The sequence below is a fragment of the Portunus trituberculatus genome, chromosome 33 (genome assembly GCF_017591435.1).
Source record: "Portunus trituberculatus isolate SZX2019 chromosome 33, ASM1759143v1, whole genome shotgun sequence".
Classification (NCBI taxonomy): domain Eukaryota; kingdom Metazoa; phylum Arthropoda; class Malacostraca; order Decapoda; family Portunidae; genus Portunus; species Portunus trituberculatus.
Window position 1 is genome coordinate 12,385,439 of NC_059287.1, and position 14,580 is coordinate 12,400,018.

Consider the following 14,580-nt stretch of genomic DNA (forward strand, 5'->3'; position numbering starts at 1 on the left):
CTTTCCTCCCTTTTGTTGTTTTTTTATTCCTTTGTTTATATTCGTTTCTTCAGTGTGTGTGTGTGTGTGTGTGTGTGTGTGTGTGTGTGTGTGTGTGTGTGAACCGTATAGGATTTCTAAGCGCTTAAAAAAATACAGACTATCATACATAAAGATATATTCGTCATAAGCCTACATCAGTAACTCATCAGTCATCACACAATACTCACCAACCGTGACAAAAGTGATGGTAGCCGTCAGCGGAACATTTAGGGCGAGGAGAGATCACCTTATAAAACATTAGCCTTGGCCTCCAGTGTGACAGAAAGGCTCATTGGTCCCTGTAAGTGACAATTATAAGGAAGTGGCAACACGCTGGAGAGGCACCTACGTTATGCAAAGATGTTATGATCCTCTTCACGCTTTCTATCTCTCGTGTACAGTGTTGACGCTATTCAAGGGCCTAACGTATAAGGTAACGCATGTCTTACTGTCTATTACCTTTGTACTAAACGACAAACTATTGATGTAAAAATGTTTCTTATGGCTTCAGTTGGCAACCATAAACACCAGAAAGTTCGCTGGCAACTACCCATTCACCCTCGCTCTCCCTCACCCTGTCTCCTCCATTCCCGTTCCTCTCACTCCTTACATCCCCATCCTCCCATCCAATCACCTCCCCCCCTAACCTCCTCCTTCCCTCCGCCAGATCCCACCAGACACCCCCCCAGCCACCACCCTCATTATATACCGGTGGAGAGGGAAGCCCCGAGTCCAGTGCAGAATCAGACAGCAACGAGACGACATGAGGAGACTGACGCTTCTGACAGTGGCCGCCCTAGTGTGTGCCGCCCTAGGGGAGGAGCGGGACCCTAGACTGTTCGATGGAGGGTTCTTCCGTGACCTTGACAATATGTAAGTTTTGGTGTTGATGGGTAATTTTCTTCTAGAGGGGATATTGAAGTGACATTAGTGAGGTAAGGTTTAGGTTAGTTAACTTTGTTCATTATTTTGGTGCTTATTGAAGTGACAGCGTTTGGTTAAGGTTAGATTAATTCAGTTTTATAAATTTTAGTGATATTATTTTTTTTCAGAGGTTGTATTGAAGTGACATTAGTGAGGTTAAGATTTAGGGTAGCTTTCCTCATTATTTAGTGGCTTTTAGCGTTTGGTTAAGGTTAAATTAATTCAGTTTTATGAATTTTAGTGTTATTATTTTCAGAGGTTGTATTGAAGTGACATTAGTGAGGTTAAGGTTTAGATTCATTCATTTCTTAAATTTGTAGGTTATTGAAGTGTTAGTGTTTTCAGTTAAGCATTAGGTATGGGTAGGCTTGTGTTTCCCTGATCTCACTTGATCGATTAGAAAAAGTTTGGTTTAGAAATAAGTAATGTGTACCGGTAAATATTTGTAGACTGAGGTTATATGTTTACTTATTTATCTATTTATCTATTATATTTTTCATATTTGCTGGGGAAAAGTAGATTGTTGGGTTATTTTAGTGGTCTTTATTCGTGTTCAGTTTGTCATGTTTTGTGTTGTGTGTGTGTGTGTGTGTGTGTGTGTGTGTTCTAGGATTACTCTTCACAAAACTTGCCTTGCTTTCCTGCTGTTTTTTCTTTTCTTCTTTCTTCTTACATTCACTATTCTTAATTTCTTTCTTGCTTCCTTATTAATATGTGTTGTAACTTTTTTTTTCTTTATTCTATCTTCCTCTCATACTTATCTGTCATATGTCTGTCTGTCTTCCTGTTTATCTATTACTATGTCCGTACTCAGATGTGTCTTTCTATGTAGGTCTGTCTGTCTGTCTGTCTGTCTTCTGTCTGTCTATCTATCTTTGTTTCATTATTGTATCTTCCTAATATGCTTACCTGTCTATATTTGTTTGTGTTTGTATGTCTGTTCAAGTCTTCCTATTTCTATATAAGTCTGTCTCTGTTTGTTTGTCTGTCTGTCTGTCTGTCTGTCTGTGCACAGTTATGACACATTTGTTCACCGGATTTCCTCGCTTTCTTTGTTCCGTTCAGTAATTATACCATTTCATTATAAGCTCATCTCGCTCGTGTAGCTGAATGATAACGACGGGCGGACCCGGAAAGATGAAAGCAACTCGCGTGTCAGATGTTAAATTAGAGACGAAAATAGCAAACTAGAGTAATTTGTGAAGAAGCAAGACGATGTTAAATGCTAGATAGAAAAATGAATAATCAACATGCTGTGACAAACGTAAGGCAAGAAAGAAAGTGTTTGAGATGAAATATGCAATGTAGTGGGAAAGATGAAAGAAAATATTAATAACTCAAATAACACGTTGATACAATGGGTGCTAAAAAAATGTTTTCCAATATTTTTCAACGAAGCTTATAAGATTAGAACTAGAAAAGGTGACGAACAATTGCTTTTTTAAATGACGTGCTGCAGGTATGGTCGGTTCATAATTGCAGAGAGAGAGAGAGAGAGAGAGAGAGAGAGAGAGAATAAATCTAAATCGTATGTCTTTTTGAAACACACTAGCAAAACGTACGATCGTAACAAACGCAACTAGACTAACATCGAACTTAAAAGGACAACAAAACAAAACAATAATGAAAAAAAAAAATATGAACACAAAATCTTTCATCACACACAGGAAAAAGACTCAAAGCCTAAATAGTCCTTTTGCCTTGAGATGTGACGATAACGCGAAAAGATAACATCACCATCACAGACAAACACAAGGACAGATGGGAGGAAGCTCTGCCCTGCCTGGCTCGCCTTGTCTCTGTCCCCGATGCCTGGTAAGATAAAGAGTGAGGTCAGGTGGTGAGGAGAGGGAGATGACAAGGAGAATACGAGAAAAATGAAGGAGGAAAGGAGGGAATAAGATGAAGAAATAAGAGAAAAGGAACAGATTGAGGAGGAGAAAGCGAGTGATAAAGAGAGGAGGAGGAAAGGAGAAAACTGAATGAGATAAGGAAGAAGGAGGAGGAAGGAAAGTCATTAGGAAAGCGAGTGATAAGAAAAGTAGGAGGGAAATGAAGACGGGAGCTGAATAAGGAAAAGAAGAGAAAAGGAAGGATGAGGAGGGAAGATGATTAGGAAAGAAAGTGGGAAAGGAGATAAAGATGCTGAGGAGGAGGGAAGTAAAACAGGAAAAGAAAACGAAGAGGATAAGAAAGAAGGAAGATTATTTAGAAAGCGAATTGGAAAGGAGAAGGAGGAGGAAGAGGAAGAAGAGGGAAATGAAGGAGGGAGGAGGGAACTGAATGTGGAAAGAAAGAGACAATGGAGGATGAGGAGGAGGAGGAGGAGGAGGAAATGAAGGAGGGAAGGAGGGAACTGAATGTGGAAAAAAAGAGGCAATAAAAGATGAGGAGGAGGGAATAGGAAAGCGAATGGGAAGATGAGGATGAGGATGAGGAGGTATGAAGAAGGATGGAGGAAATTGAAGGAAGGAGTGAATAAAGAGGAGGGAAGATAGCAAGAAATGAAAGATAAAGGAGGGGAAGTGAGTTAGAAGGAGAAGAAGTGAAGGAGAAAGAAGGTATGAAGAAGGGAGGACAAAGAGTAAGGAGAGAAGAGAGTAAGGAGGAGGATGAAATAAGGGAGTTAAAAGAAGAAGAGGAAAAGGAAGTTTGAGGTTTTCATTCACTTCACTTACTGTGTTAATGGGATGAATGTAAGGAAATGCTCGTCACTTATGCTCCTTCACTCCATTTCTAGTTCAGGTGATAATTGAGTGGTGATAGGATGGTGATATTGAGTCCAGATCTATTGCGTTGAAATGCGTTTGGTGTAGTGAGGGAAGTAAGTGTGCTGTGTTTTCGCTGGTAGTTAATATTCATGACTTTACTCTCTTCAGCACTGGGACACATTTTTACCTTGAGTTTTGTGTACGATTAGACTATTTTATTGACGTTAGGAAGGGTGTATGAAGATCAGAAGATGAATGGCCAGAGTCTTCACTATTTTAATCCCCCACATAAGTTTCTGAAGCTGTTTAAAATCACCAAATAGTAAGCAGAATGAAAATGGAAACGCGTCATGGTACTGAAGAGGTTAAATCGCTGTGGTAAGATAATTTTACACTTTGGTTGCCTTGATGTAAATGAATGAGGTGTTTTTCGTTTCTTTTCTTTCATTTGATGCGTTGAAGCCTTACCTTACTTTTTCCCTATTATCAACCAGACAATATCCTCAACGATTATACTTAGAATTGGCAACAGTTTCCCAGATGGCGAGGTGTGTAAGGGGAATGATACATACTTGAGGATCGACCGTCTTGCTTCGTGGCTTCATTTAGTTAGAAGAGGAGAGAAGGAGAGAAAAGTAGGATTCCATTTTGTTTACACCATTTTAGTTACACAAGTGCGCGAGTCCTTCGTTTTATTACTCACTCTTCTGGTTCATTGCCGGGTTAGTTTACTCTCTCTCTCTCTCTCTCTCTCTCTCTCTCTCTCTCTCTCTCTCTCTCAATGAATAAATAAATAAATAAATAGATAAATAAATACAATACTGCCACGCGTTGTATCAGGTAAAAATATTTGAACGTGTGCATTCGATTACAACCTCTCTCTCTCTCTCTCTCTCTCTCTCTCTCTCTCTCAACTACTGACTTTATTGATTTATATGCAGTTTATTGCTGTGTTACTTTATTGACCACGTACTTTAAAAAAAATGTGGGTTTCCTATGTCCGTTGTTGTGCCCATCCCAGGAAAAACAAGAAGAAAACGGATGCATGTTTATCACCTTATGTTGTCATGTTTGTGTCATGCCAGACGCTCCCTCTCCGCCTGTTTGGTTCTCGGAAAGTGTGATAATCTTTTGTGGCGTAATGCGAAAGGTATCTTGGCTTCTCTTCCGTACCTCGTATCTGAAATCTAAAGGATGTTTTTTTTTTCTTTTTTATAATGTATACATCGATGACTATTATTATTATTATTATTATTATCATTATTATTATTATTATTATTATTGTTATTATTATTGTTGTTGTTGTTATTGTTATTATTGTTATTATGGTGGTGGTGGTAGTAATGGTGTAGTAGTAGTAGTAGTAGTAGTAGTAGTTGTTGTTGTTGTTGTTGTTGTAGTTGTTGCTTTTGTTGTCAGTTATGTTTTTAGTGATTATTTTTTAGTGAAGTTCAAAGTAAAAGAACGCGAAAGAAAGAAAACTGAAGAATTAATGACGTTAAATAGACAAAAACAACGAGAGAGAGAGAGAGAGAGAGAGAGAGAGAGAGAGAGAGAGAGAGAGAGAGAGAGAGAGAGAGAGAGTTTGGAAGAAAAAGAACAAAAACGATCCATCATTTTTAACTGTATTGTCTATCAGTAAGTTGATTATTTTACGTTTCTGGTGGTGATGATGATGATGATGATGATGATTTTGTGTGGCTCGTATTCTAAAACACTTCTGTACATCACCTCCACTATTTCAAGAGAGTTTATTTAAATTTACTCGAGTTTTTTAAGGTGTCTCTACAGTTCTAGAAACAGATTGATGAGGTTTCTACATTATCAACCTGAGAAACACTCTTGAAATCCACGCTAATCAAATCTGTGGCCTCTGTGTCGTGGTGAGAGACCAAAGCGTTTCTGAATGTGTGTCTTAGGGTTACACGACTCGCGTATAGGGGACAGAGAAAGGTCGGAGAGGAGATAGGGGAAGGATAGGAGAGGACGAAAAGACGAGGGAAGGGCACTGAGTCTGTTTTGTAGGGCGGGGAAAGTTTGGCTCCATAAACAGGAAGTACAGGGGAGCACAGCATGACAAAGGGGCGTTACAGGGTGTAGTGGGTGTAGTGGCTGCAGGAAAGGAAGCCCATACTCTCCCACACCCAGCTGAGCCCAGGGCCAGTCCAGCGGTGTGACAGGACGTGCTGGCGGCGGCAAAAACAGGAATAATCAATCAAGTTAGGCAGATGTATCCCGTGGTGTTGGTTCAGGTTAGGTTAGGTTTGGTCAGGTTGTGTTAAGGTCAATGTCAAGTTGAGGCCAGATTAGGTTAGTTTGGTTTCTTATCAACAGTTTCATGCCGTATTGACATTAGCGCCGGAGTAATCAATCAAGTTAGACAAATAAATCCGCGTTGTTGGTTCAGGTTAGGTTAGAGAGAGAGAGAGAGAGAGAGAGAGAGAGAGAGAGAGAGAGAGAGAGAGAGAGATGATGTGAAGCAAGACGTTTATAATAGTGCTTTACCAACGCAATGCACTTTAGTGTAGACTCACACTGTATACTGTAAATCTATTGTTATTTGTAATTATGAAGTTTAAATAAAAAAAAAAAGAGGAAAAGCCATTCTGTGAGTGATAGCATTATACTTGAATCATTAGACTGAAACGGGAAAAAATACTAGAGACGTTTCTGTTCCAAACTTTCAAGGACTCTTTTAAGCTTCTAGCATGGCGACATTATAATGAAATGGTAAACAAGACGGTAATCACAATTCAATCAAAATCGCACATCAATAACAAACTAGGCAAGTAAAAGGATAACAATAGCAAGTTTGCAGAACCATTCTATTCAAATATTTTACATGCAATGACACGACTTTATCAATTTTAACAGACTACCAGGAAAGATTTTATAGTGCTCAATTGTGTTTTCATTATTACAGTGATACTTTAACCAGTATGTTGCATGATTAGTTACAAACATCACGAGAATGCAAGTATTTGTGTGGCCTTTGAAAATAGTCTTATGAGAGAACGAAGCTTTATGAATACAAACCACTAAATGACACAATTTTATTTATTTATTATTATGTTGTGGCCTATAGCGCCTGTAGGTTTACTTGAAGAGTGGCACAGGCAATTTTATTTATAGCGGTACCCATATTAGGGCCCATATCACCACCCAAGCGCATCTTTGGTGTAACCACCAAGAACTTGGGTATCATGGTGACATGTAGGTAACTTTAAACCACTCGACAAATGGCAAAGTATCAGAGCGGTACGGTACGTGGTGGAATTCGAACCTACGCGTGGACGTCTGCCCCATCCCACGCTCACCATCTTATCCACTACGCCACCGCCTCCCTAAATTCAGAAATACATGATTAAAAAAATAATAAATATCCATAATAACACTGCATTGTACTAACCTGAAGGGACCACCGTTCTTTTAAGCTTCAGGAATAACAAGGCAGTCACCGAGATAGCATAGAGTGTCTGAATAATACATAAATACATGACAAAGCAGATAAACACCTATAATAACACTGCATCGTATTAACCAACAGACCACCGTTCTTTTAAGCTTCATGCATAGCGAGGTAAGATGACCTACAGCGTGTCTTGGAATAATACACGAATACGAAACCAAAAGTATATATAAACGAAACACTAATGGAAAATAATAAACGTCTACAGCAGCTACACACCATAACGTAAAAGGGCTAACGCTCTCGAAGCTTCATTATACAAGAATACAAGACAAAAAAAAAAAAAAAAAAACGAAAAAATGAACATCAACCACAACTGATACACAATGATAACGAAAAAAATGAACACCTACAACATCTTTCTCTCATAAGGTAAAAGATTCAACGCACTTCGAAACCTTTACGAATAACGCGACAGTCACAGAGATGGCGTTCAGCGTCTCAAGGAATTAATAAATACAACACTAACAAAAAAAAAAAAACATAATAACGAGGAAAATAAACATCTACAACATTCCATTATAACGTAAAGAGCTCAGCGCAATAGAAAGCTTTACGAAGAACGCAATAGCCACAGAAAAGGCATACGGCGTGGCTGGGAATCAGTGAATACAATACCAAAAAAAAAAAGAGGAAAAGAATGATAACTAAGATAATAAACATGTACATCCTTTCATCATACCGTAAAGAGTTCAACGCACTGGAAAGCTTTATGAATAACGCGACAGTCACAGAGATGGCATACAGCGTGTCTTGAATAGTAGATACAGTGTTGCCATCTCGAGCGGGCAGAGAAAACGGACTACGGAACCTAAGCGACATGCAGGGGTGGTCACAAAACCGGTTCCCGCCCCACTGCATGACCTTATGACCTCCACCTGTTAGTAGGTCACCCCGCTGCTGCTGCTGCTGCTGCTATGCCTCCGCGTGCTGGTGGTGGTGGTGGTGGTGGGGGTGGTTGTGGGGAGGGAGAGCAGGAGGAAGAGCTGGGTGATTTATATTGTGTTGTTTTCTTTCGTTCACTTTGTTTCCGGCCCATTTTAGTTATCTCTTATCTTTGTATCATCGTCATCATCATTATATTCTTGTATTAGTAGTAGTAGTTATTGTTGTTGTTGTTGTTGTTGTTGTTGTGGTGGTGGTGGTGGCGGTGATTATATTATTTATTTTCTATTAAAAAGTAATGATGGAGGAAGGAGAACTAACAACAGCGACAGACACAAAACCAAAGACCGTAATGTTGATAGAATAGTAATAGTAATTTAAGATAAATCAAATGGTCATAAAATAAGATAAAGGTAAAAGACGTAAAAACTTAAAATGAATAAGATTGTAAAAAGAATGTCATTACGTGGCTATATAAACTCACCACTGAATGTGTGTGTGTGTGTGTGTGTGTGTGTGTGTGTGTGTGTGTGTGTGTGTGTGTTTTGCAGTCTCCTTTCTCCCCTGTGAAGGTCAAGGAGGAGCAATGTGACTTAAGCAACATCATCACATGACTCAAGAATGCATAAAGTTTTAACCACATTTTTGCTTACCTGGAAACAGCGAACTGGGCGGAAATTCTCTGTAACCTAACGAATAATTTCTTTGTCTCTCTCTGGGAAGCGCTTTCTCTTCTCGTGTTGCAAGGGTTTTTTAGTTGCGCATCTTGATCTTTCTCTTCCCCGCCTCGCCTGTCTACCTTACTTCCGCCTTTCTTCGTAATGATTCGAAGTAAAAAAGAAACTCCTATTATTCGTCTACTTTATTTATTTATTTATTTATTTTTTAGTAACCGTGGTTGAGAAATATATAGTTAGCTTTTTTACTTCATTTGAGTTTTTGTCCAAACTCGAATGATATTAGTCAAAGCTCTTTATTAAATTTTTCGTCCAGACTCAAATGATATTAGTCAAAAAGTGATTTCCCCAACCTATTTTTTCTATCCATATTCACTTCACTAAAGATAACAATTTTTTTTCGTCCAAACTGTGATTAATCTCGAATAATAGTAGTGAAAAAGTGTCACATTTGTTTTCCTTCTCTTTTTACTATTCATGGGGAGTAATGACGTCTGGTTTAAGCATTAGTGCAAGTTCCCTTTGTTCCTCCACCATCTGCGTCACACTCCTTCCCTAATCACACATGGTAGCAGCTGAAACAGTAACCCACATCTTTTCTCCGCATCATCGCAAGTAATCATGTCCGGCAAAAAAAACCCAGAAGTAGTGCAAGTTGTCTTTGTTCCTCAGCCATCTGTGCCACACCCTGACACCCTCCCTTGCTCGGACGCTCAGTCAACTCCCCCCCTCTGGCGTCCGTTTCCCTTCACTCTTCTTCCTCCTCTTCGCCCTCCAACTCTCCACCGTCTCGACACTGACCTTCAAATGTTCGGAAGATTTCCACGTACCTTCCTTCGTCACTGTGGGAGTAATGGGGGAGAAGAACACACCTCTCTCTCTCTCTCTCTCTCTCCGTGCGATGGTGATGAGGTGCGCGTCACGAGTTACACGAAAAGAAAGCTTCGCCTCTTTGTTTCACGAGTCGTTTGAAGACTGAACATTACCTTGCGTGTTGTGAAGAAGAATGCGTATTATACTGACCAAAAGAGCTAAACTCCTTCAGTACCATGACGCGTTTCCATATTCATTCTGCTCTCTATCTGGTGATTAATTTTTTATACAGCTTAAAAAATGTGTCCCAGTATTGAAGGGGTTGTTTGTCATTGGATAGGTTTTTATAATGTTTTTCATACTGATTTTTTTTTTATCTATTCTTGAAAACATTACAGTGTTATTTTTTCAAGTAGAATAATGTAGAATGATAAGTTTGACCTTTATTCTTTTCCTTACTCTCCTGTTCCTCAAATCATGATCCCACATTAGAAAATCGCAATAAGTTAACACCACAGGGCTTTGAGATAGGAGGTACCCCAAACAGTATCCCCTTTAGCCCATAAATTCCCGTGAAAAGCCCACATGGTATAAATAGAATAAATAAATACAGCAAGTTGAAAGCAGGAGATTGACGCTGGAAAGTTTAAGAATACTATACAGAGCTGTCATAGCGAAGGAGGTTTCTCACGAAGGACAGAGCTTAGAGGTACAAGAATAGAGAGAAAAGGATGCGTCAGAAAGCACATGTATAGTTGAAGGTGTGAGTAACCAAGGGAACAAAGAAACCATAAATCTGCTCTCTTAATTCCATGTTAGCCGAGTCAGTCATGTTTTTATTTGTGGTTTGTTAAGAAAATTTATAGGTGAAGATAGATAAGGGAAATTACGCCTTCCCTTATTTCTTATTTGATTATTTAGTATCTGTTTATCTATCATTATCTTCCTCCTTCATTTTTTTTATCTATTCTTGAAAACATTAGTGTTATTTTTTTTAGTAGAATGATAAGATTTGCCTTTTTTTCTTTTCATTACTGTCTTGTTTTATCTTTCGTATTAACTTGAATTTCGTATTTTTATTTACTTTCTTTGTGTGTGTGTGTGTGTGTGTGTGTGAGAGGTGACACACTCAGCGGCTTTTCCTGCGTTGTTCTACATCCATGTGTCACCCTCCCTTCCCACGCCCTTTCTCCTACTCTCTCTCTCTCTCTCTCTCTCTCTCTCTCTCAGGCCCATTCCGCAAACCTCCTCCTCCTCCTCCTCCTCCTCCTACCTCTCGTTTCTCTGTTTGTACCGCGTCAACGTATTTACTCAATGGCTTCTTCGTGGAACTGTGGCGTGCTCACACACACACACACACACACACACACACACAGGAGCGCGCGCGGTTTTGTTATGGCTTGTTATGTTTAAATGGATGTTATGTACACTCACACACGCACATGGTGGTTAACGTACACACACACACACACACACACACACACACACACACACACACACACACACACACATGGAGAAAGCTGTGCATAATCATACAGTAAATGCGAAGACATGACCATATACGTGCGTAGATCAACCACACACACACACACACACACACGCGTAGTGTAGTGGTTAGCACGCTCGACTCACACTCGAGAGGGTCCGGGTTCGAGTCCCGGAGGCGGCGAGGCAAATGGGCAAGCCTCTTAATGTGTGGCCCCTGTTCACCTAGCAGTAATTAGGTACGGGATGTAACTCGAGTGGTTGTGGCCTCGCTTTCCCAGTGTGTGTTGTGTGTGATGTGCTCTCAGTCCTACCCGAAGATCGGTCTATGAGCTATGAACTCGCTCCGTAATGGGAAGACTGATTGGGTGACCAGGAGGCGACCGAGGTTAATTACACACACACACACACACACACACACACATTGAGAAAACTACATACATAATAATACAAATATATATACAGAAAATAAAGATACACACACACACACACACACTATCCTTACGTAATTACCCACCTGTGTCCTACTAAGTCCTAAGCAGCTGTGTGTCATTAAGTGGCCTCCTCTCTGATGGATTGCTGTGTGTTGGCAGGCACGCGCATGGGGTGCGGAGGAGGGACAGCCTGCAGGACACCATGGACCAGATCAGCTCCTCCCTCAACACGGCCATTGACAGACTCTCAGACGCCATCGAGGAGCAGGTGCGTGGTGGAATAGAGTTAATGATGTACTTTTTATGTAAGAGGGGAAAGCAGTCCAAGGGCAACATAAAACGGAAAAAAATGGGAAAAAAGACCCACTTACTTGCCAGTCCCTTGCAGGTCCGAGAGTTAGCTAAAAAAAAACAAAAAGCAAAAAATCAGAAATGGATGTTTTGAAAGTTTAGGGTTTTTGTTCGTTTTTTACTATTTTCTTTTTATGGTTTTTGTTTTTTTCATTTATTTTCATTTTCTTTTCTTTTTTCCTGGTGATATTGTTTGTATTTCTTTTCTTCTGAACGTGAGTGACTGCCGTGATTTAGTATTGGTTTTCAGTTTGTTTTTATTTTCATCCTTTTTTTTCTCCTGGTTATTATGTCTCTAATTTCTTTTTTTTTTTTTCTTTTACTGTCGAGGTGTGAGTAACGTGAAAGAGTTTAGTTTCCAGTTTTTTTTTATATATTTAGTTTTCTTCCTTTTCTTTTTCTGGTGATAATATTTGTAATCTTTGTGTTTTTTTGTCTTTCTTTTTTTACTGTTGAGTTATGACTACCATTATTTAGTACGGTTTTATTTATTTATTTACTTTTTTATTTTCGTCATTTTATTTTTCCTAGATATATTTTCTATATCCTTTTTTCCTTTTTTTTTATTGTTGAGGTGTGAGTTAGATGATTTGTAATATTTTAAACTTTTTCTTATTTTCATCTTTTTCTTATTCTGGTGAGAAGGTTTTAAATCTTCGTGTTTTCTATTCTGTTGAACGTGTGTGACTACCGCGATTTAGTATGATTTTATTACTTTTTTTTAATCCTTTCTTCTCTAGTGATGATGTCTAGTGTGTTTATATTAGATTTTGTTAGTAGAGGGAAGCTGAAATTTCTCTTCTTTCCATTCCTTTTCTTTCTATTCTACTGTTGAAGAGCTGTGACTACTGTGACTTTGGATGATTTTCAGCTTTTTTGTTCATTTTTCATCCTTTTACTTTTTCTGCTGGCAATGTTTTTAGTTTTTGTGCATTTTGCTTTTTTTTTGTGTTGAACGTGTGTGTCTACCGTGATTTAGCATGATTTTATTTATTTATTTTCATTCTTTTCTTTTTCTTTTCTTGTGATAATGTCTAATCTGTTCATATTTGATTTTATTTGTGGAGGGAAGCTTAGATTTCTTTTCTTATCTTTTTTTTTTTTTTACACATGATTCAGGATGATTTTCAGTTTTTTTTATTTGTTTTTTATCCTTTTTTTTTCTTCCGATGACAAGATCTTTATTTCTTTTTCTGTTTTTGTTTGTTTTATATTTGGTTTCCTTGTTCACTCACGGTTTTGTCTTCTTATTCTATGTATATATATATATTTTTTTTTCATCTTATGTTGGATGAGTTTTCATATTAATTTTTTTTTTCATTCATTTCTTTTACTTTCCCATTTTGTGTGTTTATATTTTGTCATTTGACTTTCTTCGTTTCTTCGTATTCATGTATTGCTTTCTTTTTCTGGTTTTCTTCCTTCCCTTTCTTTTTTCTTTTTCCTTTCCTTTTCTCTTCTCTTCTCTTCTCTATTCTTCTCTTCCTTCTCTTCTCTTCTCTTCTCTCTTCTCTCTCTCTCCTCTCCTCTCCTCTCCTCTCCTCTCCTCTCCTCTCCTCTCCTCTCCTCTCCTCTCCTCTCTCTCTTCTCTTCTCTTCTCTTCTCTTCTCTTCTCTTCTCTTCTCTCTCTCTCTCTCTCTCTCTCTCTCTCTCTCTCTCTCTCTCTCTCTCTCTCTCTCATCTCATCTCATGAAACAAGTGACAGACGTACCCACGATGTATAGCGGGACTCGAACCCTTAGGACAGTGAAGCGCAACTTTCTAGCCTCGGAGCAGGAAGTGACGTCATCATCTGGTTCACGAGCTGCTCCAGGGGGACTTTGTTATCTAAGCTCTGCCGGTGTTACCTGATTGTGTGCTAAAAAGAGATGTTAGGTTAGGTTAGGTTTGGATTGGTTTAGTTAAGTTTGGTTAGGTTAGGTTAAGTTGGGTTTGGGTTGATTTAATTAAGTTTGGTTAGGTTAGGTTGGGTTGGGTTTGGTTAGGTTAGGTTAGGTTAGGTTAGGTTGGGTTGGGTTGGGTTAGGTTTGGTTAGGTTAGGTTAGGTTGGTTAGGTTAGGTTTGGTTAGATTTGGTTAAGTTAGTTTAGGTTAGGTTAGGTTAGGTTAGGTTAGGTTTGGTTAAGTTAGGTTAGGTTGATTTTTTTTAAATTTCTGGGAAGTTTTTTTTTTTTTTTTTTGGGGGTGAATTTCTTGTTCACTTGTACTAAATTGTGTGCGAAAAAGAAATACATTAGTTTTTAGTTAGTTTGGGTTTATTTTTTCATCCTTTTCTTTGTTTTTGGGATAGTCATTCTTTTTGTGTGGGGGGGGGGGCGGAGGTTGAGGGTCCTGTTCAATTGTACCAAATTTTGTGCTAGAAAAAATTAATATTAATGTTAGGTTAGGTTAGGTTAGTTTAGTTTTTTTGTGTATTTTTTTCTTTGTTTCTGGAGATCATGACTTGTTTCTTTTCTTTTGGTGGGGGGCGCATAGGGGGGTTCTTGTCCACTTCTACCAAATTGAGTGCTAAAAAAAAATAATGATAATGTTAGGTTAGGTTGATTTTTGTTGATGCTTTTTTCTTTGTTTCTCGGGATAATGACTTTTCTATGGGACGGAGGGGGTTAGGGGATGTTTCTTGTCCACTTCTACCAAACTGAGTGCTGAAAAAGTATGATAATGTTAGGTTAGGTTCAGTTAATTTTCCTGTTCTTTATCTTTTTTTTCTTTTTGGTTTCGGCGGATCGTGTCTTTTAGTTTTCATTGGGTTTTCTTGTTCACTCACGATTTTCTCTTGTTTTTATGTCTACCATTTTTCCCGATCATCTT

General features: G+C 38.7%; 1 protein-coding gene across 1 annotated transcript in view; it reads left to right on the top strand.

The window, feature by feature from the left end:
* The first annotated feature begins 625 nt into the window (after positions 1-625).
* Positions 626-14,580, top strand: part of LOC123512169 (transforming growth factor-beta-induced protein ig-h3-like) — a 38,699-nt gene continuing 24,744 nt past the window's right edge. Inside the window, 2 exon segments of the mRNA XM_045268389.1 lie at positions 626-894; positions 11,579-11,687. Of these exon segments, the coding sequence (XP_045124324.1) occupies positions 785-894; positions 11,579-11,687 (219 nt within the window). The 5' untranslated portion in view covers positions 626-784.